The sequence below is a fragment of the Cheilinus undulatus genome, linkage group 7 (assembly GCF_018320785.1).
Source record: "Cheilinus undulatus linkage group 7, ASM1832078v1, whole genome shotgun sequence".
Taxonomy (NCBI): domain Eukaryota; kingdom Metazoa; phylum Chordata; class Actinopteri; order Labriformes; family Labridae; genus Cheilinus; species Cheilinus undulatus.
In genome coordinates this window covers 22,100,586-22,126,120 of record NC_054871.1, presented here as the reverse complement: position 1 = coordinate 22,126,120, position 25,535 = coordinate 22,100,586, and the positions used below count along the sequence as shown (strand labels likewise).

Below are 25,535 nucleotides of genomic sequence, written 5' to 3'. Positions count from 1 at the left end.
TGCCATGTGCTCAGTCTGTTTGACTGTAGAAGAACACAACAAAAGCAGCTCGGAAAAGAGGTGGGGAGAAGATAATTAACTAGCAGGGAGCCTGTAGGGAAGTATTTCAGGGAAGGAGTCATGAGGGGGTTTGAAAGTTTTAAATTATTTTCCCCATCACTTTTCCTTGCTGAAAACAATCCTTCTGTCATCACATGTCTGTAACATAGCAGATAATGCTAACATAAGAAGAAGCCATTTTGTGTTGGGAGTTATGCTTCATTTCCACTTAGGTGTAGTTTCAGAGGCAAGTCAAAGAAAGTAAATTCATTCGTATGGGAATCTCTGATAACTGACGTGCCTGTGAAACTCCTCTCCCCCACATAATATTTTCGTATGTGATCCACTTTTGTGGTGGATTTTAGAGAGCCCGTTTGGCAGTGTGCTAACTTACAGGCTGCTAACTAGCTAACAGGCTAAGAAGAGTCAGATTTATCAGCTTGATATAAAATACTGTCAGATTAAATACTTTGTTATGAAATAAGAAATGATTTATCAGTTGGTTTGAATTAATGTCAAAACCGACACCAAAACAAAATGAGCAGTGGAGGCACATGGGCTCTGACAAGGTTATTAGGGGCCAACTCATCATGTAGGCTTGTCATTTAAAGTCTGTTATTCTGTTTGCCATAGTTACAGTGTGAAACCAAAACCAATCAAACCAAATGTATACAATGTAAAAAAATGCAAATCTTGGTCCAGACTTTCAGGTGTGGGAACACCTTTAGTCCTGTTTATTTCTTTGTAATTCCCCTAACACATATCCCAAGCTACTGATTGGGAAAAAATGACTAATTTTTCCTCCTCCCCTGGCTACAGGTAGTTTTTTTTAATCAGATTTCTATTCATCTTTTAAAAAAGTAACTTTCTTGTGTATGTGGAAACAAGGCTTTCAGCTAACAGAAAGCTCAACAAAAAATCTTGAAGGTAACATTTTCTTTGCCATAACAATCATGTCTTCAAGGTTGTCCAGACACATCTTTTAGCTCCCCGAGGCTTGGGTTCGGCTATCTTTCAGTTGTCATCTGGCGGGGTCACGCTAACAAAGAAGAGCATGCTAAAAAGCTCAAAGCAGTCGCGGTGAGATCCAAGCTAAATCCCTCACCTGTCTGCTCCTTGCAACCTAAGGACTTAGCTCTGTGAAACAACTCCACATTCCTCCCTCTCAATAATAGCCTTTCTTCCTCTTTTCCTTTTTCTGTCCTTTTTTTTCTTTTAAGAAGTCTACTTGTTTGAACAAAGAAATATTTTAAAAGGCTTGTAACTCTGCTGTGTGTGTGCATGTGAGTGTGAGTTAGATGCGGCCATAGGGACGAATGCCTCAGTGCCCTCCTCTGTTATTAGGCCTGCCCTGTCATTACGGGATTAGAGTGTAGGGGTTGGCTTTTTGTGCGTGAGTTTATTCGTGTGTATGTGCATGTACACATATTTGCCTGCGTATGAGCTCTTTGAGCCTGTCTGTATTCTGGCAGTTTTCCTCACACAATCAAGCAGAGAAAACAAATGTCAGTGACATTTTCTCCCCTGCGTTTGTTATGCTGATCCCAGGTGCATTTGACCTGCATCGTAAATAACACTTTCCTAAAGCAATCGTAAGCTTACTCAAACAGTGACTTGCTAATTGAACAGTCTTTGTGAGCTGTGGGGGGTTGAAAAACATTCCCCTCTTAGCCGCACGTCACATCCATCACAGCACAGCATGAAAACACGGATGCAGTAGCATAGATAGTATAGAGATCAGCACAAAAAACAGGGAAGCGAAAGAGCAGAATGAGGAATAAGATTAAAATTTCTGAGTAAAAAGAGAGTGAAAGTGGTGAACAAAAGTGCAGGAATGATGAGAAAAAGCTGAAATAATTGTCTGCATTCTTCTCTGTGTGTGTTATAGACAGGTAATTTTACGTTATATTGCCTAGGTTAGCTCTGTACCTTTTCTCTGATTTTTTTTACCCTTACAGTATGAAGTTAAAGAGCCAACAGGCAAACAAACAACTTTCTGTGGACAGGGGAGGGTCTCATTGTCACACAGTTTCTCCCACAACCCGTCCTTCTGGTTTTTCTCCAGCCTATTTTTGTTTCCTCGCTTTCTCAACCTGTCCCATTAGGCAAACTGCCAGCATGGTCTTACAAGCTTTGGGTGTTTGTTTCTTTAAAAAAATACCTTACTCACTTTAATCTGTCTTACTCTGCCTTCCTGTCATCATTTATCACCAACAAAGCACGAGTTATTCAGTTTAGCGTACGAAAAACGGCTGCTTTGTGCGTGGGCACTTAGCTCTTTATTATCCAGTTTATTTTGTTTCCTTCGTGTAGGTGTGTTTTTTTGTGTGTGACTGTGCAGGTGCCTGGATTTGCTGTACAGCCATGAATATTACAGAGCACCTCTATAACCTGATGTGTTATTCACAGTGGTACAAATGCAGAGACAAACGGGCACGCAGACGGAGAGGGAGCGGCCGGGTTAGGCTGGGGTCAATCAGGGCTTTTGCTTTGCCCCATTGACTCAGGATTGGTGCTCCACTTTGGGCACAATACAGGGCTTTGCACAATACACACACACTGACATGTTGAGGTTAAACAATGCAGATGCAGCGAGAAGGGAAGGGTTACTGCCGCACATACGCTCCCGAATGACCCACTGTTTAAATCACTGAGTCAGACTGTGCAGCTGTATGTACGTTTTGCATATCTGTCTTTCTACTCTCCAGCTCTCGTTCTTTCTCTCTCATCCGTCTCCCCCTTTCTGCTCTTTGACTCCCCCCTCCCGGTCTGTCATTGTGTTTCACTGTGTTGTCATTTTCAGCAAGGTCAGCCCTAATGACAAGCCGACAAACCAGCCATACACACGGCCCAGTCATAACAATAAACAGCAGGCAGCTGAGGTGTATCATTTTCCCAGCCACACTGGCTTACCTGCCTGTGTAGCTGTAGGTAACAGGTCCCAAATCACACACTGTCACTGAGTGAGTCAGGGGAAGTCCCACAGCTAATATATACTGACACAGTTTCGGAGATAAAAACACTTGTAGGCTCTTATTTGCTTGAGTGACACATATGGCTTATTGCAAGGAGAGTGTTTGGCAAAAGGTGACTATATTCCTGATGTTTTGTCAAAGTTTGACACTGTAAGCACAGGAGAAATCAGCAACTGATAGGCAGAGGTGGACTTTACCATTAGGCAGAGGTGGGCAGTTGCCAGGGCCCCTGACTACTAGGGGTCCCCCAGACCAAATTTCAGTCATAAAAAAACATCTCTGAGTTTATCAAATCAAGCTTCAAAATCATGAAAAATGAGGCAGTAAAGTCTGCTCTAGGATGGTGTAGGCTTATCTGTTGAATGAACTGAAGTCACACCCACTCAGGAGAAATACAATCCTCTAAAGTTCTAAAAAAAAATGCTTCTGATCAAAGCACAACTGCCTGGCTCTGTGCCAGAGCAGAGAGACAGAAGTTGGGGATTAAATTTACTGTTTTCTGGTACAGTCTTCAGTATTTTACTTTAAAGGGACTTTAAGGGGTAACCACACATTAAACGTGCAAAATATGAAGAAAACTTTGTAATGTTAGGTGGCATTAAAGCTTCAATTAATAGAATATAAAAAATGACAATATTTGTGTGAATTAAAGCTTTGTACCCTTTTCATTTTTAAACCACCAAAACAAGTAATTTAGTGTAACTGGTATTTAACAGACAATTTTATAATAACTCTTCTTGATTGATGTTGAGGGGCCCATGCCTGTGTTCGCCCAGGGCCCCAAAAATGCTACATCTGCCACTGCTGACAGTGAGAAAAGAAGTGTTAATGGCAAAGATTGAGAGCTGGATTTGACCCTGTGCTGAACCAGCTCCTTGAGCCACTCCCAGAGACAGATCTCATGCATGAACTGGCTCACAGGGAAGATCCAGACCATTTTTTGTGAGACCACTGAGCCAAAGCTACATTTAAAATCTGGTTGTATGTTTTTTTTGCTCAATAGCTGTCTCCCTTTGGCTTGAACTCTCTCAGAAGTCATGTTACCTCACCGTTGCAATAGGCATGCTGGAGACGTCATTTGAAGCACAAAGGAGGTGTGCTTTAGTGGGAATTTCCAGCTGCTGTTTTCACATAGGTGCTCAAAAGGGGTCATTCTGGGGTGTCTGTCACTGTCGGTACACCTGAATGCAGCAGCAGGTATTTGGAGAAAGGAGAGTGAAATCCTAAGATTTACTCCTTTATTCTTCTCTCAAGTCCTGTTTCCTGTCAGCTCACTTTTTAAGATGAAAGAATAAAAGAGAGAAAATCTCAGAGATACAGTGCGACTATCAGTTCATCTCGCTGCAACTGTTGCAGGAAAAAAATGGCACATCTCTCCCTGACAAGGGACAGTGCACGCTCACTCACTGGCAGTGCCCGTTTCATCATCTTTTACTATCTTGTAGAACAGCACAGTGGTTGAGATAATAACGGTGACTGCGTACTGCGCCTTGAGCGCCAGGTAGTAAAAGACTCAGCATTTATAGTCTTCCTCCCTTGCTCTGACAAAGAGGCCGTCTCTGCCAGTAGAAACAAGAGAGTGGAAAGTGAGAAGGAGAAAAGGGGTTTTCAAAAGAGATCATTGTCCACCATTTTGTCTGTATCATGTCTGTGCTATTTTTTAGTGTGCTAAGAAGGAAGTTAGGCAGAAGTGCGATTATGCTCAAGTATTGCAAAAAAAGTGAAACCAATTGAATTGTATTGACCCCTGTTCCACTCAAGAGCGCCTCTTTTGTGACACCAACTTTTATCACCCCTCTCTACATTGAAGCCTTCTGCTGGGTTGTATATCTTCTTGAGTTTTACAACCTGTTACTTGCTGCATGTGTGTGCCTGTGTCAATTGTGTGTGTCCCGCAGCGCCCTGTTGGAAGCGGAACCGTTCCCTAGTGAGACCGAGACTGTTGTTTCCTTTCCCCTGCATAAAAGCAAACGTCTAATTGAGACTAATTAGCCAAACAAGGAGCTGCTATAAAATGTCACACAATACCTCATGGATCACCCACCTAGATCTCTGCCTGGCTCCCCCACCATCTCTTGTTCCTGTCACATGCAGACATACAGCTCTTCCTGTCTGATTGTGTCTTACAGAGCTCTCAGCCCGCGCTTTTCTGACACTGACTCATTCAACGAGTTAACAGCTAGGGTTAAATCTTCTTATCTCGCCGGCAAAACAACTTTTATGACGTTGTTGTAAAACTATTGAAGGTTCTATTGATCTTGTTTGTTACTGTTTGTCTTTGTCTGACCGCTTTCTCTCTTCTTCCGCTTACAGAGACGCTTATGGACACGAAGTGGGCCACGACAGAATTAGCCTGGACTGCACACCCTGAGAGTGGGGTAAGTGTGTTTGCATAGAGTAGCACTGATTTATAAGAACATAAATGCATGTTTTTTTTTTTTTTGCAATTCACTGCTGACCTGATACATGACACAGTGACACATCCAGCCTCACGTCCATTTGGGCAACCACCTATTTTGGAAACCACCTGTATTGTGTGGCTGACTCTGTACAATTAGCTGTCAAAAACTTGCAGCTGGTATTTAATTCTGTACAGGACTTTTTAATAAATCATAAACTTGTACTTAACGCAAGTAAAACAAAATTCATGTTGTTTTCCAGAGCCAGAAAGCGTGATTTTGATGATTTGCACATATATACTGTAAATGGCTCAGAAATTGAGTCAGAGTATAAATATCTTGGCATGTGGCTTAATGAGGACTTTTGCTTTAAGTTTCATGTGAACTCTTTGACCTCCAAGCTGAGGCAGAAAATTGTCTTCCTTTACAGAAATAAATCAAGTTTTCCATTGTCTTGTAGAAAGAGAACAGTTGAAACTGTGCTCCTCTCAGTTATTGATTATGGCGATGTAATTTAAAGGCATGCAGCAGCTTCAACGCTCAGGCCCTTGGACACTGTCTGTCACTCCGCTCTTAGATTTATAACTGGTGATAAATACAGCACTCATCATTGTGTCCTATATGAGAAGGTTGGTTGGCCTTCCCTTGAAAGCAGGTGGTTTTTATACATTTTTTAAGCCTTCATTGGAAAACTACCACCTTACATCTTAGACTTGTTGGAGTGGAGTTCAAGCTCTCACATGACCCGCTCCACTGATTGGTTAGTTCTTAAAAGTTCCTCAGGCTTTACTGAACTTGGTAAAACTGCATTTTCCTTCGATGCTCCAAGCTCATGGAACAAACTCCAACAAACTCTAAAGATTGAAGTCCTACCCTCTCTTGCAGAGTTTAAGACCTTGGTTTCCAGTCATTTTGTTTTCAATTGTGATTGTTTTAATTGATTTCTGCTGGTTTTGACTGATTGTATATGACTGTTGTTTTTTCTTGCTTGTTCTAATGTGCTTGTAATCTCGACGATACTGGAAATGAGGGATACCTCAATATCCTTCCGAGAATAAATAACGGTTTGAAATGAAATTAGATGAAAAATGTTGATATTGATCGACAATTTGTGGCTTTGCAAGGTAAATTCCCTACTTACTACATCTATGCTTTTATTAGGAGGTCACTCAACAGGATATGTTTTAGGATTCATCAGGTTGCGCTTTTTAGTAAGCAAAAAAGATACACTGCAATCCAATTTCACCGACCCGCCCAGTCGCAGATGTTCCCTTCCTCATGCCTCAGCGCACTTAAAACATGTGAAAAACATCAGTTTCCTCATGAACTAATCCTTTTAAACTCTAAAATATTTCTTGCTGTTGACCTATTGCACATCCAGGCATCCAAATCTACTGCAGACAAAGTGCCAGTGACAGCCTCTTCTTGCTTTCCCATGTGGCTGCCACAAAGGCCTAAAGAGGGGTAGAAAGAGTCTTGACCCTTCCTCAGATAGACTTCAAAGACCCCTGGCGCCCCTCCCCTCCCCTTTGTGTGGCCCTCTGACTTGGACCTTGTGTTTTCAAAGTTGGGCCCCCATTTTTTACATTTTGTTTTCGTACCACAACACTCTGGCAGGGAGAGTCCACCCCAGCTGTTCGAAAGTCGCTCGCCCTCTTGTCTTCTCCCCATCCTTTACTTCCAAGTAACTAAGCACTAATGAAGCCAGGCACACAAGCCACCTCAGCTGCAACAATCAGTAGGACAAACCCCCTTTGCAGCCTTCTGTGCCCTCCTTCCGCCCCTCCTCCCAACCGCCGATCTTCTTTTTCCTCCATATGCCCCCACTCCTCCTCATTAAGCTACAATGCTGCAGAGATGCTCCCACCGGTCCTATACAGAATGGCACAGGAGCTAAAAAATGCCTCCCAGTTTCTTTTCCAAGCAAGCCTGCAACAGATGCTCCTTTTCAGAGATATACATACAGTCGAGAGCCTTTTGCACTCCACATTACCGCCCAACTCCACTGGAGAGAAGTTTCTCCCCTTTCTTTTTTGTTCTACAACAGACGGTGGTTGTCCCAGAGTTATCTTTCCACCATTTTCCTCTTTTTATTCTTCCCCTTTGTTGCACAATGTATGTGTATTTGTATGCCTTTGAGGTCCTGAAACAAAACTTTGCAGCCTTTTTTTTATCCGGGGTGCTGAGTGCTTAAGAGGAACTGATGCCGTTTCAGAATAAAGCAACAAAACAGCAAACAGAGACAGCGGAAAGAGAGAAGGAAAGCTGTAAGACAGGGATAAAATGAAATCCAGAGAAACAGCCATACAGAGCGAGAGGGCCTATAAGAGTAAACAAAATCAATTTCCAAGAAAAACTCTTAGAAATAGACCCACTCACAGACTACAGACACTCTCCCAGGGATGCTGTCCAGCCAAGTGTGAGTCACAGCGACGCTTTCTTGTTTCCGAGGGTTGCACAACACAGATAAAGCAACAGATAAAAAGCTGCTCAGAAGGAGCATAAGCTGTGTCTATTTTTGACAATGAAACCAGAGACGACCTGCATGTAGGTGCTACTATATGAATGCAGCCACCCTGGGTGTAAGTGGGAAGGCATTAAGTAAAGTTTGTAGGGTTACATTCAGTTAGTATTGAGTTGATGAGTGCCTTGCTTTCACGTACAATGACTGAAGGATTCATGTGTGTTCATGTATTCCTCTTTGGTATATGCATACATCAGTTTCATGTCTGTAGTCTGTAGCACCTGTGAGCCTTTCAAATCCATGTTTAGGCATGTGTGTGTGTGTGCATGTCAACTTTTTTCTTAAGCTGCACTTCTGTTCTTCCCCTGTATTCTCAGTTCCATTTCCCTCTTTTTCATATATTTTCCCCTACACTGTATCATTTATCTCCTAAAGCAGTTGTGTTATAAAGGGGGAATTCCACTTTACAGTATGGCTCCTCTTAGACTAGGAATGACACCCTCACTAATAACAATATACCAGGTTAGTTTGTCTGTGGAGATAATAATTATTGTTGCTGTATCACTGTCTGCTTGCAGAGATCTCAAGCATGATAATACATGTTATGAACAAGCCAAGATGTCTTAAAAATTAGCCCTGGAGAGCTTACTCATACCAACAACAAACACAAATGAAAGGACTGTTATTGCCATAGGTGTGGATTTTCTGGCACTAAAACTATTCAGTTTTTGTTAGGGGGGGATCCAAGGTTGGTCTGGCTGGCTATCCACAAAAACTAAATTATGATTTACTATGTGCGTTGTCAGAGGTGGGACTTTTGTTCACTTATTTGAGGCTCATACTGTTTGTTACATCATATAGTAGCCCCTACTTGGTATAAGCAGTATCAGTGCATCCCTAGTTTTTGTGCCATTATTAGAAAGATAGCACCCTGGATAGATTTAGAAACTGGGCCAACAGGTTGGATTTGTTTTGAGGGCCTCTGCATATAAGGCGCATTGACATAACCACGAGACGACCAGTTCCCTTGCATCATCCTTAAAAGTTAGTAACTAAACTTATATGATTAGTGTTGATGGGATGGGTAAATAAATGCTCATCATCACTGAGCTTGTGTCCACATAAACTTAATGCCACCTTCAATAAGGCAGTACCCCAGTACGGCTATCCCAATAAAGTCTGGATCCGCCTCAGGCAAAATCCTAATAATAATAAGCTCAACTGGCCAGCTGAGGCTGCTAACAGTTAATGTTAGATAGGATTTACAGGCAAAACAACAAATAACTTTGCAAAATGTTAGTAAAAATCCCTAGAAAAAAAAACTGAATGCCTCTTTTCATATTTATAGTTTGCTTCTCAGTGTCTTACTTCTGCCCAAACTTTCCACATAAGTTGTCCCATCAGGACTTTTGGACCTTCACGGAGGGTTTAAGTGCGTCACAGTCATTGTTCTCTGTCATCTTTAAGTTAAATTTAAAGCTTTGATTGGAAAGGACAAAGAGAAAATGGAGTGGATTGCAAATCTTGCATAACGATTCATCATGTTAGAAATCGATGCCAAGAAACTTGACCCTTTTTCACATGACCTACTTAATTCATTCAGGCTTGGTAAGCAGGCGCTGAGAATGTTTGGCCAGTGGTGCGTATCTCAGAGGGGATGACCTCTCTCTAAAGACACACACAGACACAGACACTGTGAAACACACCTACACATATATATACATAGCTAAAAGACACTCAGGCAAACATCTTAACACACGCACAAACACTTGGCTGCGTTGCTCTTTAGTGGTGGGTGATTTATTATAGCAAACTAAATACCCATTGACACTTCATGCTTTTAGCCATCCCATTGACCTGGCTGGTGATTATCGATTCCCTCTGGTCGCCTCCTCCTTTGCTCTCTCGTCGGGCCATCGTTTTAATGCCACTGCATTAGAAGTACGCCCATTCTTGCTCTCTCTCCATCACAGCCTCCAGGGTCTTGGATGAATAGCCCTGTCTCCACCACATCCATATCATCCTTAATTAAGATGCTCAGAGCTGTAATGGAAACAACTGGAAACAAATTTGTGTTTTCATGCTCGAGTTTAGAGACAGTCAAATATTCTGTGACAAACTTTGGTCTTGAAATATTATTTTCACAAAATTATTTTACAGTCAGGAACACTTTTGTCATACATTTAACTTTTTTTTTTTTTTTTTTTTTTGCTAAATGGATGTATAGTTTGACTTTGTGGAGAAGGCTCTGCTCTGGGTTAGTCAAGCAGCATGCTTTGACATCCCAGAGAGAGCATGGCTAGAAACCTCATATGCATAGATACATTCATGACAATGGGTATTGAATACAATCCATTTTTTTTCAAATTCAATTAATCCATAGTTGCATAAATGTGAATATGAGGGTGCAACAAGCTTTATGCTATAAAGGAGGAGGCTGGGGTAGAGGAAGTTAAGCTTTGCCGGAAGCAGCGTGGTGCATCAGCATTAATGCAATCAATAGTACGTCATATATAAATACATCACTGTGTTTGGATAAAGAGCTTTGATTGGCTGTGGGTGCGATAATTAGGATCAGCTGGCCATCAGCTGATCATGGCTGGGTGTATGACTACTGTGCCCTGTATGAACTAACGCTAGACTTCATTTCTTGGTATTTGTATTTTAATGTTGCTGTGGACACTATGTTGAGCACCATCAAAATCCAATGACACATGTAGAGTAGTATCCTGTTTATCATTTATGACTACACCTTGAGTTTGACTCCTTTGATTGTATTTTGCTTCATTTAATTTCCATTCTCTTTGTCTTTAAAATTTTTTAAGGCCCTGCCAAGCCTTATGCAAAACAGTTTGATTTGGCTTTGTATTTGAAAGGCTCTATGCAAATAAAGTTGCAAGAGCCTTGGCTTAGTTAAAAACTAAATGTACTCCATTTCTGTGATAGGAAAGGGGAGCACATCCCTTAGCACACATGTACGCTCACAAAGATATGCTATACACACAGGAATCGCTATTTGAAGTGAAATGATTTAATCGTGGTGTCCTCATTCCAGATTGAAAATGCATTAGATTACAATGTCTCAAAGAAAGCTTTTACAGTCTACTTTGCTTGCACTCATTTAATGAAGCTGGTAATCAAAGTTTAGAAAAATTAATCCCATTTTATCCCAAGTAATACACCCCCTGGGTACCATGGTAGCATTGAAAGATGTAAGAGGAGTGTAAAAAAACACAGAAGCATGAAGGTTAACCGGCGTCTTTATTAGAGGACGTTGCGATCATTGCTCTGTAATTGAAGCGTAATTGGTTGTGAAGCAATGTGGCTGCTACTCCCAAACAGATATGAGGTAAACACGCTGTGGTGGCTCTGTGGCGGGGAGGTGACAGGTTGCTGTAATTGTGATGAATTTGCAGTTCCTGTCCCTGGCTTTTCGCTACAATAACCAGAGATGAAAGGCGTAGCATGGCAAAAGCAAGAGAGTAAATTGAATATACCCCAAAAAAAGGAAAGAGCATTTGCTTCTTTTCCTTAGGCCATAACCTTTGCCTTGTTTCTTTCATTTTTTCTTTACCTTGAAAGTTTGTTAAGTATCCAGTCCAGTCCAATCCAAACCCCTGGACAGGCAGAAGCAACTGATCGGTGGATCTGAGTGTCCATGGTGAAGTATCAGGATTTTAAAGGTCAGAGAGATAGGAAGGTACCAGCCCATTTAAAAAATGTGTACGTCCATAATAAAATTTCAAAATTGATCCTAAATGCACAGGAAGCCAGTGAAGAGACACTAAAATTGGAGAAATGTGGTCATATTTGCGTTTACCAGTTAAAAGATGAGCCACCAAGGACAATTAAGAAAGGCTTGGCTGGCACCAGAATAAAGTGCATTACAATAATCAAGGTGAGCTGTGATAAAAGCTTGCATAACCTTCTCAAAATCATTGAAGGATAAAAAAAAAAAAAAAAAAAAAAAAAAAAACTTAACCTTGGATAAAAGCCAAAGATGGGCCTTTTAGAAAGGTGTCGAGAAGGGACAGATCTGTACTGGGGCCAGTGCAGTCTCCATGGAGTCCAAAAACAAGAACTCTCTTTTTCTCTTCTTGAGCTTTAGACAATTAAAGGCCACCCAGGCTTTAATGTCTCTAAGACAGTCCAGGAGACAGCCCAAGGGGTTTAAAGCTCTAACTTTGAGTGGTAAATACAGCTGTGAATCATCAGCATAGAAAGGAAAAGAAATGTCATATTAAAAAAAAAGGACCCCAGGGGGAGCATATACAATGAAAAATCAATTGGGCCAAGTATGGATGCCTGGGGGACTCCACATGGAAGAGGGGCTGACCTTGTGTCTGCCGTAATGCTGTATCCTATAGGAAAGTTGTAAGAAGCACCTGGATTGGATGGATGGATGACTGTGCCAGAAATGAGGCAGTCAAGACATTTGTCGAACTAAATCTGTCAAAGATGACAACTAATATGTTTGTGTCTTTTCTTGTTTTTCAGTGGGAAGAGGTGAGTGGCTACGATGACGCCATGAACCCCATTCGGACTTATCAAGTCTGCAATGTACGAGAGATGAACCAGAATAACTGGCTACGTAGTGACTTTATCCCACGAAAGGATGTACTACGAGTATACGTGGAGATGAAATTCACAGTACGTGACTGCAACAGCATTCCAAACATCCCAGGTTCCTGCAAAGAGACCTTCAACCTGTTCTACTACGAGTCGGACTCAGACTCGGCCACAGCAACCAGTCCTTTCTGGATGGAGAACCCTTATGTGAAGGTGGACACTATTGCCCCAGATGAGAGCTTTTCTATGCTCGAGTCTGGTCGAGTAAACACGAAAGTGAGAAGTTTCGGGCCGTTGTCCAAAGCTGGGTTCTACTTGGCCTTCCAGGACCTTGGTGCTTGTATGTCCCTTATCTCGGTAAGGGTTTTTTACAAGAAGTGTTCCACCACTATTGCCAATTTTGCAGTTTTCCCAGAGACAGCGACTGGGGCTGAGGCAACGTCCTTGGTCATTGCGCCTGGAACATGTGTCCCCAATGCTCTGGAGGTGTCTGTTCCACTAAAGCTTTATTGCAACGGAGATGGCGAGTGGATGGTTCCCGTAGGGGCTTGCACGTGCTCAGCTGGTTTTGAACCAGCCATGAAGGATACACAATGTCAAGGTGAGTGTTTCCACAACACATACCTTTAGTCATTCTAGGGGTTTATGACTCAAGAGTCAGTGATGGTGGATGAATTGAAATTTAGAGGCATTTTTTTTGTTTTTTTAGCATTTTGTTCACAAAAGTGACTAAGGGAAAATCAGTGGGTTTGTCTTCCTTACCTTTCTGAAAATGGTGGTGGGATTGAAGGGATTACCCTTCAGCGCTTCATTATTTATTGCATTTTTTACAGCTGAGACAAGTCACATTTGCATTTAAGGTGCATTGCATCACAGGCTTCAATGTGGAGTGTAATACAACATATCAGTAGTTGCTGAAGGACGCCTCAAGACTCAAGACTGTTGTGGACACAATGAGATTGAATCGGTATTGTTTTGGCCACAGCTTACAGCCTCTATCACTAGATTGTCCTGCTGCCACATTATTATGAGCTATTTATATGCCCTGTATTCTTTGACACATTAATCCAACCACTACAAGGTAGAATAATACACACTAGATGACAGTGTCAGCAGGTGACTGTTCACCCCTCTGACCTCAGTTTTGCCTGGCAGCTGGTTGCTAAATAAATGGAAATGCAGGGGAGGCTGTTTTCCTCTGCAAGCTCCAAGGCTCTATGATGGTTTCAGGTCTGATGGAAAACATGACGGGTTCACAGAGGTTGAGAGCAAGGTGAATTTAAACAGCAAGGTCTCAGCTGAAATGGAGTGCAGGTGACAGCAGGAGGATGGGGAAGGATAAATGGGAAAATGCGTGTGTGTTGAGGGGTACGGGGGCGTAAAATTAGGCTCAGGTCAAAAGGAGATGGCAGAATGAGCGGTAGACAGGTGCGCTGGCAGGGATATTGATCTAGAGGGTTGAGTTGGAGGTGTCTGAGCATGGACAGTTTATGTATGTTTTGTGCATCATCCTTGCCTGACTGGGTTCAGGAGGCTCATTCTTCTTGAGTGATGAGGTTGGAAGACATTTTGGTTACAGTGGTGATCAGGCCTTTGATAAAGCCCTTAATGTGCACTGAATATCTTTGTGTGCAGTTCAAGACAGAGCGTGTAGATTTGAGGGTAAATCTAGAGGCTGGTGTGTATTGTTAAAAGTCATTTGTTTGTTCCTGGCAGCTCAAGGTTAAAGCCGTGGCGAGCGGGCCCTGATAAAACGCTCTCTAATCAAGCTGCGCTGGAAACCACAAGCCATAAATCTGCCTCTCTTCACCTCTTCTCAGGTCCAACCTCTCCAACTAGTTTAATCCACTGCATGTACTTGCCATAGCGCTTATATTTTCTGATTTATATCTTTAGTTGAACGTGGAATATCCACTTCTGTCTCACCAGCTAGGGGTGGAAAGCACATGGCAAGTCATAATATGATGTTTTGATACATTACCTGGCCCACATTATCAACTATACAATGAAAAAGTGATTCTACAATAAATAACATATAGCAAGACTTTCATATAATGAAACATCACAATATCTGTTAAACTAAAGAATGCAAAATGAATCAAATCAGTCTTTTTCTTTGTCTTTTATTCCACTGTCACTGGTACTCTACTCATACATGACATAGTTGCCACTATGAAGATTCATGAAATAGTGATGTGATGAGTCAAACTGGCCCAAAACTCATTTAACACTTGGGATGAGTATCAAAATCAAAATCAGTTACCGTCATGGTACAGGAACTAAAACATCCGATACCCACTGGACCAAATTAAAATGCATATCGATACATTTCAATACCTCACTACCCAAATGAAAGGCAAGAAAATTGCTCTGGAAGTTGTCTGATTTATGTGTTAAGTTACACCAGTTTCCTTTGCTAATTCCCATGTTCGACTGACAGATGTTCCTTATACCCAGACTGCGTTTAGTCTTCCAATTCCGCCAATTTTCAACACACTTTTTTTCCTCTCAAAAGTATTGATTCAGGCCAGTGTTGGAAAAAACCCAAACAATACCCATCCCTATTTACCAGTCGTACAATTTAAAAAATAAAATATCTATATGGTTCTAGTAAGTCTATAGTTGCGTCGGACAAGAAAGACAACGAAATATTGCCATATTGATATTTTGTCACGCCCCTACCACCACCATTGCCTTTCTCCCCTTCTCCCACTCCTTCCTAATTTGGAATCCATTGCTCTCATTAATACGCCACTGGAGTAACTGTAAGAATGTCTGCATTAATATTAATTGATGAGGGTTTTTTTTTTCCTTTTCCAGTCATTTGCTGCGCATTTTTCACCCCAATAGTCTTTACTTTTTCCCTTCATGCTCCACACTTTCCAATTTCAGCATACATTCTAATCAGTTCCTTAAGCTCTATGTTCTGCATGAGAGGATAAGACACAGGGGAATGAGAGGGGAACGGGGGGGAAAACGCCTGCAGGATTAACATTTTCAATGCCTCCACCTCTTCCACCTCTCCCTCCCTTTTTCTCCAGCCCCTTGTCTCTCTTTCTTCCTCATTCTTCAGCCGTCCCTCTAAGGGGAAAATGGATGAAAGAAAGAGGATGACCCCTTTACTCACTGGAAGTGATTGATCAGCACTTTCAGCCCCTTACTGGAAAAAAAAAGCTTTTCCCTCAACATCCTTCATTAGGCTAACATGTTCAAAACCAATACTCACATCCCCAGCCAGATGAGGACTGGCTTTTTAGTTTACTTTTGCTGTGTGAACTCAAATGAACCTGTATAGGTCAGGATGCCAAATACAAGAAGCGGTTATCCCACCTGGTAGAACTCAGGGTCATTTCTTATCTCTTTATCAACAGCTTCTTCTGTTAGCCAGAGGTGTGGATGACTCTGATTAATGGTGGAAGAACAAATACACTCAGTGCTAATGTACACGGTCCAGTTAACTAGCCGATTGTGCTAATATTGACCTTTCAAAAACTGGACAACAGCAGGAGCAGGAAGCAGTCTGCTGTAGATTTGACCTCCAACCTTGTTTTTTTCTTCACAACAGAACGAATGTGGGAGCTGTGGCGATGATTATCATTCAGGAGGACAAACACAGAGCTGCGGCCTTGACTTTGATGGGCTAAAGCACTAGTGGGTCAGCCAATCAGCAGGTCCCTGTAAACTTTGACTGTCTTGCCCGCTCCTGTCTTTTTATTAAGCACTGCGGCAAACTCATTCATCTTTTAACGAGACTGTTTATCAAAGATATGGAGCCTGCCATGGCGTTGTGGTTCACAGAGCCCCTGTAAGTGTTTCCCAGTGCATTTGCAACTTATCAGCTGAGTTATAAACGGCCTAACAGTTGCTATAAATGGAGATAGGACATTAACAAAGGCTAGCAGTGTTTTCATGTGATCAACACTAGAAGAACCAGCTTATGTAAAAAACATTGAATATAGTTCTACAAAGGTCCGTATAGGAAAAGAGCATCAGAAGGATGCAGACATATTGTGCTTTGAGAGCATTTTATTAGTAAGAACAGTACTCAGTTGAGAGACATGATGGTGTATGAGTGTCAGGGTAGGGAAAAGATACAGCATTATACAATCCAATACATTTTGATATGTTGTCACATCATAATACAGCAATCTGTCATATACGTGGGGACAATTATATAGTGAAAATTAACACTTGATTAACTGGGGTGTACAATGCCACCTATTGCCAGATATATACTGTGCAATTTTCAGCCAATTCAGACAAAAATTTTGAGTCACATAACTCACTTGGAAGTTGGAACGACGTTCAGCCATCTGTTGTCATTCAGTGTACAGTCAACCAAGACCTGACTAGGTCCTCTCCACTGGTTGGATGGATTAATGGCATTTTATTTTTTTCATAAGACTGCACACATTTGCTTAATCAGAGCAGAGCCACAAACAAAATCTCCAACTTTGGGGCATTTTTTTTTTTCTTTGTAAACTGTCAGACAGTATCTTAACCCTCTGAGTAAAACGTTGTCGTATACAAGAAGAGACACAGGTTACAAAAAGTTAATTAAGTTTTTAACCATAAATTGTAGCCACTTACTTTACTTTCCCTCTGGAGGTCCTTTGTTTTGCTGTTCTAATGATGCTATTCATGCCTTCAGAGCTCTTACTGATGCTTCTCTAGCGAGCCTGGAACTAGTGAAATTCAGGGGTCTTTAAAGATTAAATTTAGAGTGGTAACTCTGATACTTGACATCTTTTTTTTTTTTAAGATTTATTTTTGGCCTTTTTGCCTCTATTGGATAGGACAATGGATAGAGTTGGAAACAGGGAAGAGAGCAGGGAGAGACATGCAGGAAATAGTACCATGGGCCAGATTCGAACCCGGGTTGCCTACGTGTATGGCATGCGCCTTAACCACTCGACTACCAGGGCGCTGATACTGGGCATAGCATTAGCCACTGTAATGTTCCTATACAAGGAACATCATGGACTTCGTCCTACAGTTTTTTAAGGTACGCCCTTGTGACCCACTAAAAACAGCTTCACGACCCACTTTTGGGTCTGACTCACCTGTTGAAATCCACTGGCTTAGTGGCCCGAAATGCACAAACAGTGCACGATGTTCATGATTTGCACAGAGTACGTCTGTCCTTCGAGTTAAAGCAAAGGGTTGGTTTGACTTTCCTTTCACCTCCACTATTATCACTATCTTCATTTTCTTTAACCAACCCTCTTCTTTGGTCATAAAGTGATGACAGGGTGCATTAACTGGCGGGGAAATCTTCAGGGTACTGTCATTTTGAAATTAAAATATCAATATGGGCACCAGTGATTCAATAATGGCTTTAGTCAGGATGAGGGATGTTATTGATGGTACTGATGTGCATGTACGGAAATAACTCGCATCCCAGTTTCCACAGCACCATGTATGCAAACACATCAGCATGTCTGAAGTGATTCTCTCTGTTTATATTTACATGTGCATTCTATAAGAGACTGAATTCAGATGTGAGCAGCATGCCAGAAGGGTTGTATGTGTTATGCGGGTGATAGTCTATCATTTGAGCTTGAGTTTATGCTAAAAGCTACATGCTGCTGAGGAAACCTTTTCTATTTAGGTTAGCTGCAAATACACTTTCCATAATGGGGGGGAACAAATCATGTGCACCACAGACCACAAAAACAAGCCAAATACACCTAAATGTTTAACTCCAGATGAACGCCTACTGCCTATTCAGATAATGTGACTGTAAATACTGTGCATTCCTTTAACTCCAACATCGGATAACGTCTTTACTTATATGTTTATCCCTGTTTTTCCCTCTTTTTCAAAAGCTTGCAGCCCTGGCACCTTCAAGTCCAAACAGGGAGACGGCTTCTGCCTGCCATGTCCAGCCAACAGCCGTGCCAGCTCAGGGGCATCAAGTGTCTGCTCCTGTCGAAACGGTTACTACCGCTCTGACACTGATTCTCCAGACTCCCCTTGCACCAGTAAGTTCAGATTCATTGCGCTTTACTGCCTCACATCTTCATGAATAACGAAACATCATAGCAATTCTCTTAGAAATCCAGACCTCTGCATGTCTTCTTTGTCAAAATACTGAAATGGGTTTTATAGCTCATAATTAGACAGTCATAACATGTATTGGAGGAAATAAAACAATTTTATGTGTTTTCTCAGACTTGAATTGTGCCCTCAATTGGTGATAAATGCTCTGAGGAGCGTGTTCCCACCACACCACACAGAACAAATCTGCTTGCTTTCCCGGCGTTATCCCAAAATGTTATCATCCTAACCCATCCCCCTCCACCGCCTGCCTCACTACAAGGCCTATTTGTTCCCAATGCTGCTGTCTCTTTACAGATAGACAGTGCAGGAATTTTTCTAGCAGCAGTGCACTTGCTAAGAGAAAACACACACGCAGGAGCTAATTCATTCGCTAGTGAAGAGAGAAGAAGATCTGTTTTTGTGTTGCTGGGGTGGGGGGCTGATTCTCCCTCAGTGCAACGAGAGATAAGGCAGCGGTAATTGGATAAGAATTGCCAAGGCTCTGCCAATAGTTTGTCTTGCACGTTCCCCCCCAGCAGTTTACACACATAGACTCGCAGAGTGGGAATGAGCATGCAATTCAAATTTGAACTCCTGTCCTCTTTTTTTTTCTGGAGAACTGCTGCTACAATCTCTTGTTATGTGGAAGAAAATATGTCTTGTTAATGCATTAAATATTCACCAATACCACAGCACACAATTGTGTTGATAGCAGCTGAGAAATAATTAATGCATGTGTGAATAATGGTATGTAAACTGCCTTTTGCAATATGAATCTCTCAGTATTGTCAGTGTGTCTCTGTGCCACCGACAAGACAAATTTCTTTACACCTATTGTGCATGGAGATTAAATTCATTCCTATTCCAAACCTATTTTCCTCATCTCATCCATGCTTTACCTCTCCTATTTTTTTTAGCTGTTCCCTCTGCACCACGCAGTGTCATCTCCAGCGTGAATGAAACCTCGCTCGTACTGGAATGGAGTGAGCCACGTGACCTAGGCGGCCGGGAAGACATCTTTTACAATGTCATCTGTAAGAAGTGCCTGCCAGAGAGGGGGATGTGCTCAAGGTGCGACGACAACGTCGACATCTCGCCGCGCCACTTGGGCCTGACCCAGCGCAGGGTGGCAGTCCGTAACCTACAAGCCCACACTCAGTACAGCTTCGAGATCCAAGCAGTGAATGGTGTCTCCAACAAGAGCCCGTACACACCCCAGTTCTCGACAGTGAACATCACCACGAATCAAGCAGGTAGGTGAAGCTGCAGCCTCATGGCTGCATGTCAGAGATCTGAACTCAACTTGTAGGCGCTGCCAGCTGTCAAAGGCTAGAAAACAGTGGAAAAAAATGACAGATGATGCCTTCTGCGCTTCAGAAGTAGAGATCAATTTCTTGAATGCATGTAGGAGTGTGTTACATATATTCCCTTTGAACAGGGATTGAGAAAGAAGACATTCTTCTGAATGAGCTTAGAAAAAGAGACCTTTTTCACACGCCCACAGCATGCTCTGTACTAACACGGCTGCAAATAGCAATAGCGAGGCAGTGTGTATTCAAAGTGTTGAACCCTCAGTATTTGAGCTGCCCACTGCTTCCAACCCACCACTCCTCCAGCCCACAGCAACAACAGTAACTAGGCCAATGTAGCAATCATTGCAGAGATTAAAATTTTCATGTACAGAAACCCTGCAGAATGATTTTGCGCAGTAATGGTAAGCTACATCATTGTTGTGTGCCTTTTAATACAAAAATAAAATGGCATTTTAGCGTCACGGTTAAGTAGGTCTACCAACCACTGCTGGGCTCGCTACACTTCTGTGAGTTCTGCTTGTTGAGGTCCTCTCAGGCCGTGGCTGTGTTTAGTGGCTATGTTAAGTTTGCTATATCTGCAGGCTTAAACAACACCAAGGATTATCCCTTTCTCCCTCTCCCGTCATCCCTCTCTTCTCTCTCTGGCCTTGTCCTTCTAACCTCTGGCCTTGAATTCCTGCTCCTGAAAGATGTTTTAGAAATGCCTTCTGTTTGTGGGTCTAGGGCCCAAAGACCCTACAGGGCCTCATGTGAGGGGCTCATTGTTTTACGAAGGGTCTGGGCACTGAGCTGACAGGGACGGCTGTCCATCCAGGGTGCTTGGGGTCAGTCAGCTGCAGAGAAAGAGAGGGGTGAGGGGAAAGGATGGGGCAAGAGCACATCAACTGTGATCAGATTATCCCTTGGTGTAGTCCCCAAACCATCCCTGCATGTGCATTCACCTTTTAAGAATCTAAATAAATACGAGGGCGGTGCTAAGCCCCTGAGGCCACCTCCATGGTTACTCCAACGTCTTCTCCCAGAGCAGGGCCCCTAATCCCCTGGCTGGAGTAACCAGGGGATCTGCCCAGGAAGCATTGTCTTCAGAGGAAAAAAAGAGACAGGGAGGGCCTTGGTGGATGGAGCTGGCGTGGGAGGGAAGACGAGGAAAGGGAAGGTTTGAGGAGCATATAGAGGGAGAAACAGAAGGATGTCTGGACATAAACAGACAGCAGAAGAAGAAAGTAAATGCAAGAGAGAGGATCAAAGGAATAAAAAGTGGGGATTAAAAAGATTGAAGAAAAGATACAGATGGATAGTTTGGAGTCTAAAGTTTTATGGAAAGCGGGTGGTTGTGCAAGTAGAAAAACAAACATGCAACTTTACTTTTAAAGGGAAGATACTGACAGAGATAGACAGTAAAGCTGAAACAAAGGGCTGGTGTAAACAGCGGGGAGGTGGTGAGTCAGAGGTATGGAACAAGCCTGAACTTAAAAAGAGCAAAGGGAGACAGGGAGGCAGATGGCACTTTGCCATTAATAGGCACATGTGAACAGAGCATAAAAAGCTCAGGTGGGTGGCGGGCCAGTGTTTTATGCTCTTCTGCAATGTTTGTGTCCTAGTACCAAGGCATGCAGTCTTATACTTCTACATAATTTGCAAATAATATAAATTGCATAGCAGTTGAGTAGTGAACAAATTTTCTTAAGCATCAACTCAACATTTTTGTCAAGTATATTAAACATGATTTCTCATAGAGCAGCAGTTCATTTTGTATACATTTTAGTATCTATCTATTTTCAGACTTGCTTCAATGTGGTCTTAAGTTTAGGAAATTTAATGTCCCAGAGATTTATCCATCAGTTTTGTATTTAGATTCTCTCATCACAGGAGAATTAGACTTTCCTCCCTCCCCAAAGATCTCAGGGAGGGAGTATTCAAGCATTAATGAGGCATGGGTCTGCATACTAATGACTGGGTGAAGCTTTCATAAAGACCAGAGGCTAAGACTTTTTTATTTAGGCTTGTGCAGATAAACAAATGGCTTTGAATTTGTAAAGACATAACACAGAAAACAATCAAAAACACAGTTTTTTTCAATTTTCCCCACTATGTAGCTCCATCCGCAGTGCCCACAGTCCACCTGATGGCAGCCACGGCGAGCACCATGAGCCTGTCCTGGCTACCCCCAGAGAAACCCAACGGCATCATTCTGGATTATGAGATTAAATACCATGAGAAGGTGAGTGGCAATGTAAGTCAACTCCTCTAATTTGATCCAATTTCAATGATTGCATGGTTTCTATTAAATCTGTTTCTTTGAGTGTGGAAAGCAATGCTTCTGCCGATAAACACATGGTTGCACATAGAAAAGTTTTGAATCTGAGCCTGTGTGATCATCCTCTCATTTTGCCCTTGCTTAGCTTTTTCTCCATTTCCTCTCAATCACCTGTATTTATATTATTCTCTGCCCTTTTCTGCACCATTTCTCCTTCTGCTCTTTTCCAGTTGCATACATTAAAAAGTTTTCTGTAATTGCTATGGTGTCCAGAAACTTGAGATTTGATCTGCCTCAGGAAGAACATAAAGGCTCTCTTTATGTCTACTGTTGTTGTTTTGTCTTTCTCCTGTCGGATTAAAGCACAATTGCTCTTGTTCAATTCCCCTCTCTTTCTGGCTATTGTCCCAGACATCTGGTGATGGCTCTTTTGATTACTGACTGTTTCTTTCTCTGTAGGATCAGGGTGAAGCCATTGCTCACACCATGACTGCCCAAAGAAGCAACGCCCGCATCGAAGGTCTCAAGGCTGGTACTCCTTATGTGGTGCAGGTCCGTGCCCGAACTGTGGCCGGTTACGGCCGTTACAGCAGCCCAGCAGACTTCAGCACCAACCTGCAAAGTATGTCAATCCAATACGTACTTTCATTACCTAGGGATATGTTGGGATATTTGGAGCTTAGAAGCAATACCTCTTTAAAAGTGCTGCATAAGCTTATGAACATAATTGGGGCTCAAAAGCTTATGGACAGAGGAGCTACTATGACTATTTTCTGGGACAAAAGAACAGAAATCCTAATAGACTTTTGGTTTGGTGGGCTCTTCCATTTCTTTGACATCAGTTGAGAAATCTGCCTTCATGTTGCTGCACATATGCCTTGTCATATTGAAGACAAATTTTAAAACATCTATCACCACTAAAGAGCACATGTGTATGGTTTTGCATGTGAAGTGAATGCTATTTTAAATTAGTGGTTTGCAGCTGGTATTGGTTTATGTAGTTAAAGCTCCCTGAGTGACCACTTTCCTGTCTTTACTTCAGCTGACCCTCCAAAGCCATGGCAGGAGCAGTTGCCACTCATTGTTGGATCAGCCACCACCATCTTGGTCTTCATCATCGCAGTTGTGGTCATAGCTATTGTCTGCCTCAGGTAAATAAATAACTTCCAATCCGCTGCTCAAAAAGCCCAAACTTGTGAAAGACCGAGCGTGATCAACTGCAAAAAACAGCTTGGTAAAACATTTCTACGCTGACTCATTTACTTTTGTCTGTCTCGAAGAATTTGTTCTAACAGCAAGGACTTGCAAAAACATCTCATGGAAAAATTTCCCTTTGAGTTAAAAAAGTAAAGATGCCTTCAAATGTCAGCTTTGTTTGCATGTCCTCCAAACCACCCCAGAATAGCCTCTGCGGATGCCTGTGCCACCTGTGAGGCCAGTGAATTTCAGATTAGCATTCTGGATGTGCGAGTAGTAAAAAGCTTTGGCCAAAATGCTACTTTGCTCACTGGACACAGCATGGTGGAGCAGCTGTTAGGCCTGATAGGCCTGCCCTCATGGCCCAGCACTCAAAATCATCTGTGCAGTTTCCCGACCACAAAGAACCCCAGATGCACCCCTGTCTGCTGGGCCCAATTGAGTGGGAAGATGGGAGCGGCTGCTCAGACCTTTCAGAAAGTCTGACACTGCTTCAGCTGAGTCTAACCACACTTTTTTTATCCTTATACCACTCATTTGTCAGGCTGAAAATGCAGTGCTTGTGCGTATATAGGTGTGAAAGGTTGGCACCCACCGCTGACTGGCGCTCACTGGGTTCCCTCCACAAGCCAGTTCAGGCTGTGGCTGACAAGCGTGGGCATCAGTCACACTAGACTGAATAATAATCTCCCTGGCTCCCCTCCTCTCCTGCTCCCTCCTGCCTCTACCCTCTCTTCTATTTTCACACCACTACATTGTGTCTCTCTCAGGGTCTTGGCTTAGCCACTGCTTTGACAGCCACAGTAGACAGAGAAAATAGTCATAATACACAACACAGAGCTACAGCATATTCCGGATCAGAATTAGAATTTGAAATAAGATGCAAATCACCATCGGGTATTATTGCCCTGGTTACTGGTTAGACAACAAAGGAAGCACATTAACATGTAATTCCGACATCCCAGCCCCCTTGCCCTGTCATCATCTTTGTACACATGCATGAGGACACACAAACTATGAAACATAAGTTAAATAAAAATTATAGGCTGAAAATGGAAGGCAAAATAGCTAGAGTGAAGTCCAGGAGAAGAAAATAAGCAGTTTGAATAAAATGAGCACTAGGTGTCTACAGGGCAAATACGGCGAGACAGCTGAGTTTGCAGTTTGAGTCTGCTTTTGTCTCGTCTGCTCAGTTTTGGAGGTACCACGGGTGAATCTCTCTCTTGCTGCTTCACACAATGGGATGATATCCTTTTGTTTAGAGTTGTGTTGCAGTCCCCAAGTATGAATCATTTTACCGACAGGCATTGATCCAGTCTTCATCTACCTTGTATTCCTAAAGCAGAGACATCTTTACCAAGCCACACTGTACTGTGGTTACGTTTTTGCAGACATTATTAGGGATCTGTTTTCTCCATGTGTCTTTGTTCTTTCCAGTACTTGCACCCTGCTGCGTCGAGTCCACATGACTAAGTTTTTGTTTTCATCTCTCTCTACAGAAAGCAGAGAAACGGCTCAGAGTCTGAGTACACAGAGAAACTGCAGCAGTACAGTAAGTCTCTTTGCTAAGATGCCTTTCCTTTTAGCATTTTTCAAACACCAAGTGCTGTTTTCCTATGCCTCAACCTGAAAATTACATATTCTTTACTAATAAAGCAGAGCGTCCCATACTGAAATCTGTTGTTGAAATTGTGTTTGATGGCATGTATTCACTTTCCTGTTCTTGCCACTGAATCCCCTATAGTAACGCCGGGAATGAAGGTCTACATTGACCCCTTCACCTACGAGGACCCCAATGAGGCAGTGCGCGAGTTTGCCAAGGAGATAGACGTGTCCTGCGTGAAGATCGAGGAGGTCATTGGCGCAGGTAACCCACCAAAGCTCCTGAGCTACAGGGGGAAGACTGCTAGTCACCTCCAGGCCATACCGTTAGAGGACTTCACACCAAGCGGTACTTTCACTCAAATCATCGCTAGCCCTCTCCTTGCTCCCACCCCTCCCACACTCGTCACCTTTTAGGAAACCCCCCCCTTTTTTCCTAGTCTTACAGACATCTCCAGCACTCTCCTATGTTCAAACATTACTAGTGTGTCCTCTTTTAGTTAGTTAGACTCACAGTCCTACCACTCCTACATTGATTTTGGAGTAGATGTTAAACATTTTGTTCTACAGGTTTATCATTCCACCTAAATCCTTAAAAAAAACCTCAATCCTGGAACAAGACGGATGCAGTGTGAGGACATTCATTTGGTTGAAATAAGTTGGAATCAGCATTCATTT

General features: G+C 42.5%; 1 protein-coding gene across 8 annotated transcripts in view; it reads left to right on the top strand.

The window, feature by feature from the left end:
* LOC121512845 (ephrin type-B receptor 3-like) overlaps positions 1-25,535 on the top strand; it is a 75,207-nt gene that overhangs the window by 30,667 nt on the left and 19,005 nt on the right. For 2 of the 8 annotated variants that reach the window (XM_041792345.1, XM_041792343.1), the window contains exons 2-10: positions 5,328-5,392; positions 12,375-13,047; positions 18,275-18,430; positions 19,406-19,741; positions 21,898-22,034; positions 22,518-22,680; positions 23,101-23,209; positions 24,755-24,807; positions 25,000-25,122. In XM_041792345.1, coding sequence (XP_041648279.1) covers positions 5,328-5,392; positions 12,375-13,047; positions 18,275-18,430; positions 19,406-19,741; positions 21,898-22,034; positions 22,518-22,680; positions 23,101-23,209; positions 24,755-24,807; positions 25,000-25,122 — 1,815 coding nt within the window. Of the gene's footprint in view, positions 1-5,327; positions 5,393-12,374; positions 13,048-18,274; positions 18,431-19,405; positions 19,742-21,897; positions 22,035-22,517; positions 22,681-23,100; positions 23,210-24,754; positions 24,808-24,987; positions 25,207-25,535 lie in introns of all 8 variants that reach the window. The other 6 variants (XM_041792344.1, XM_041792337.1, XM_041792342.1 and 3 more) reach the window with 5 other exon arrangements.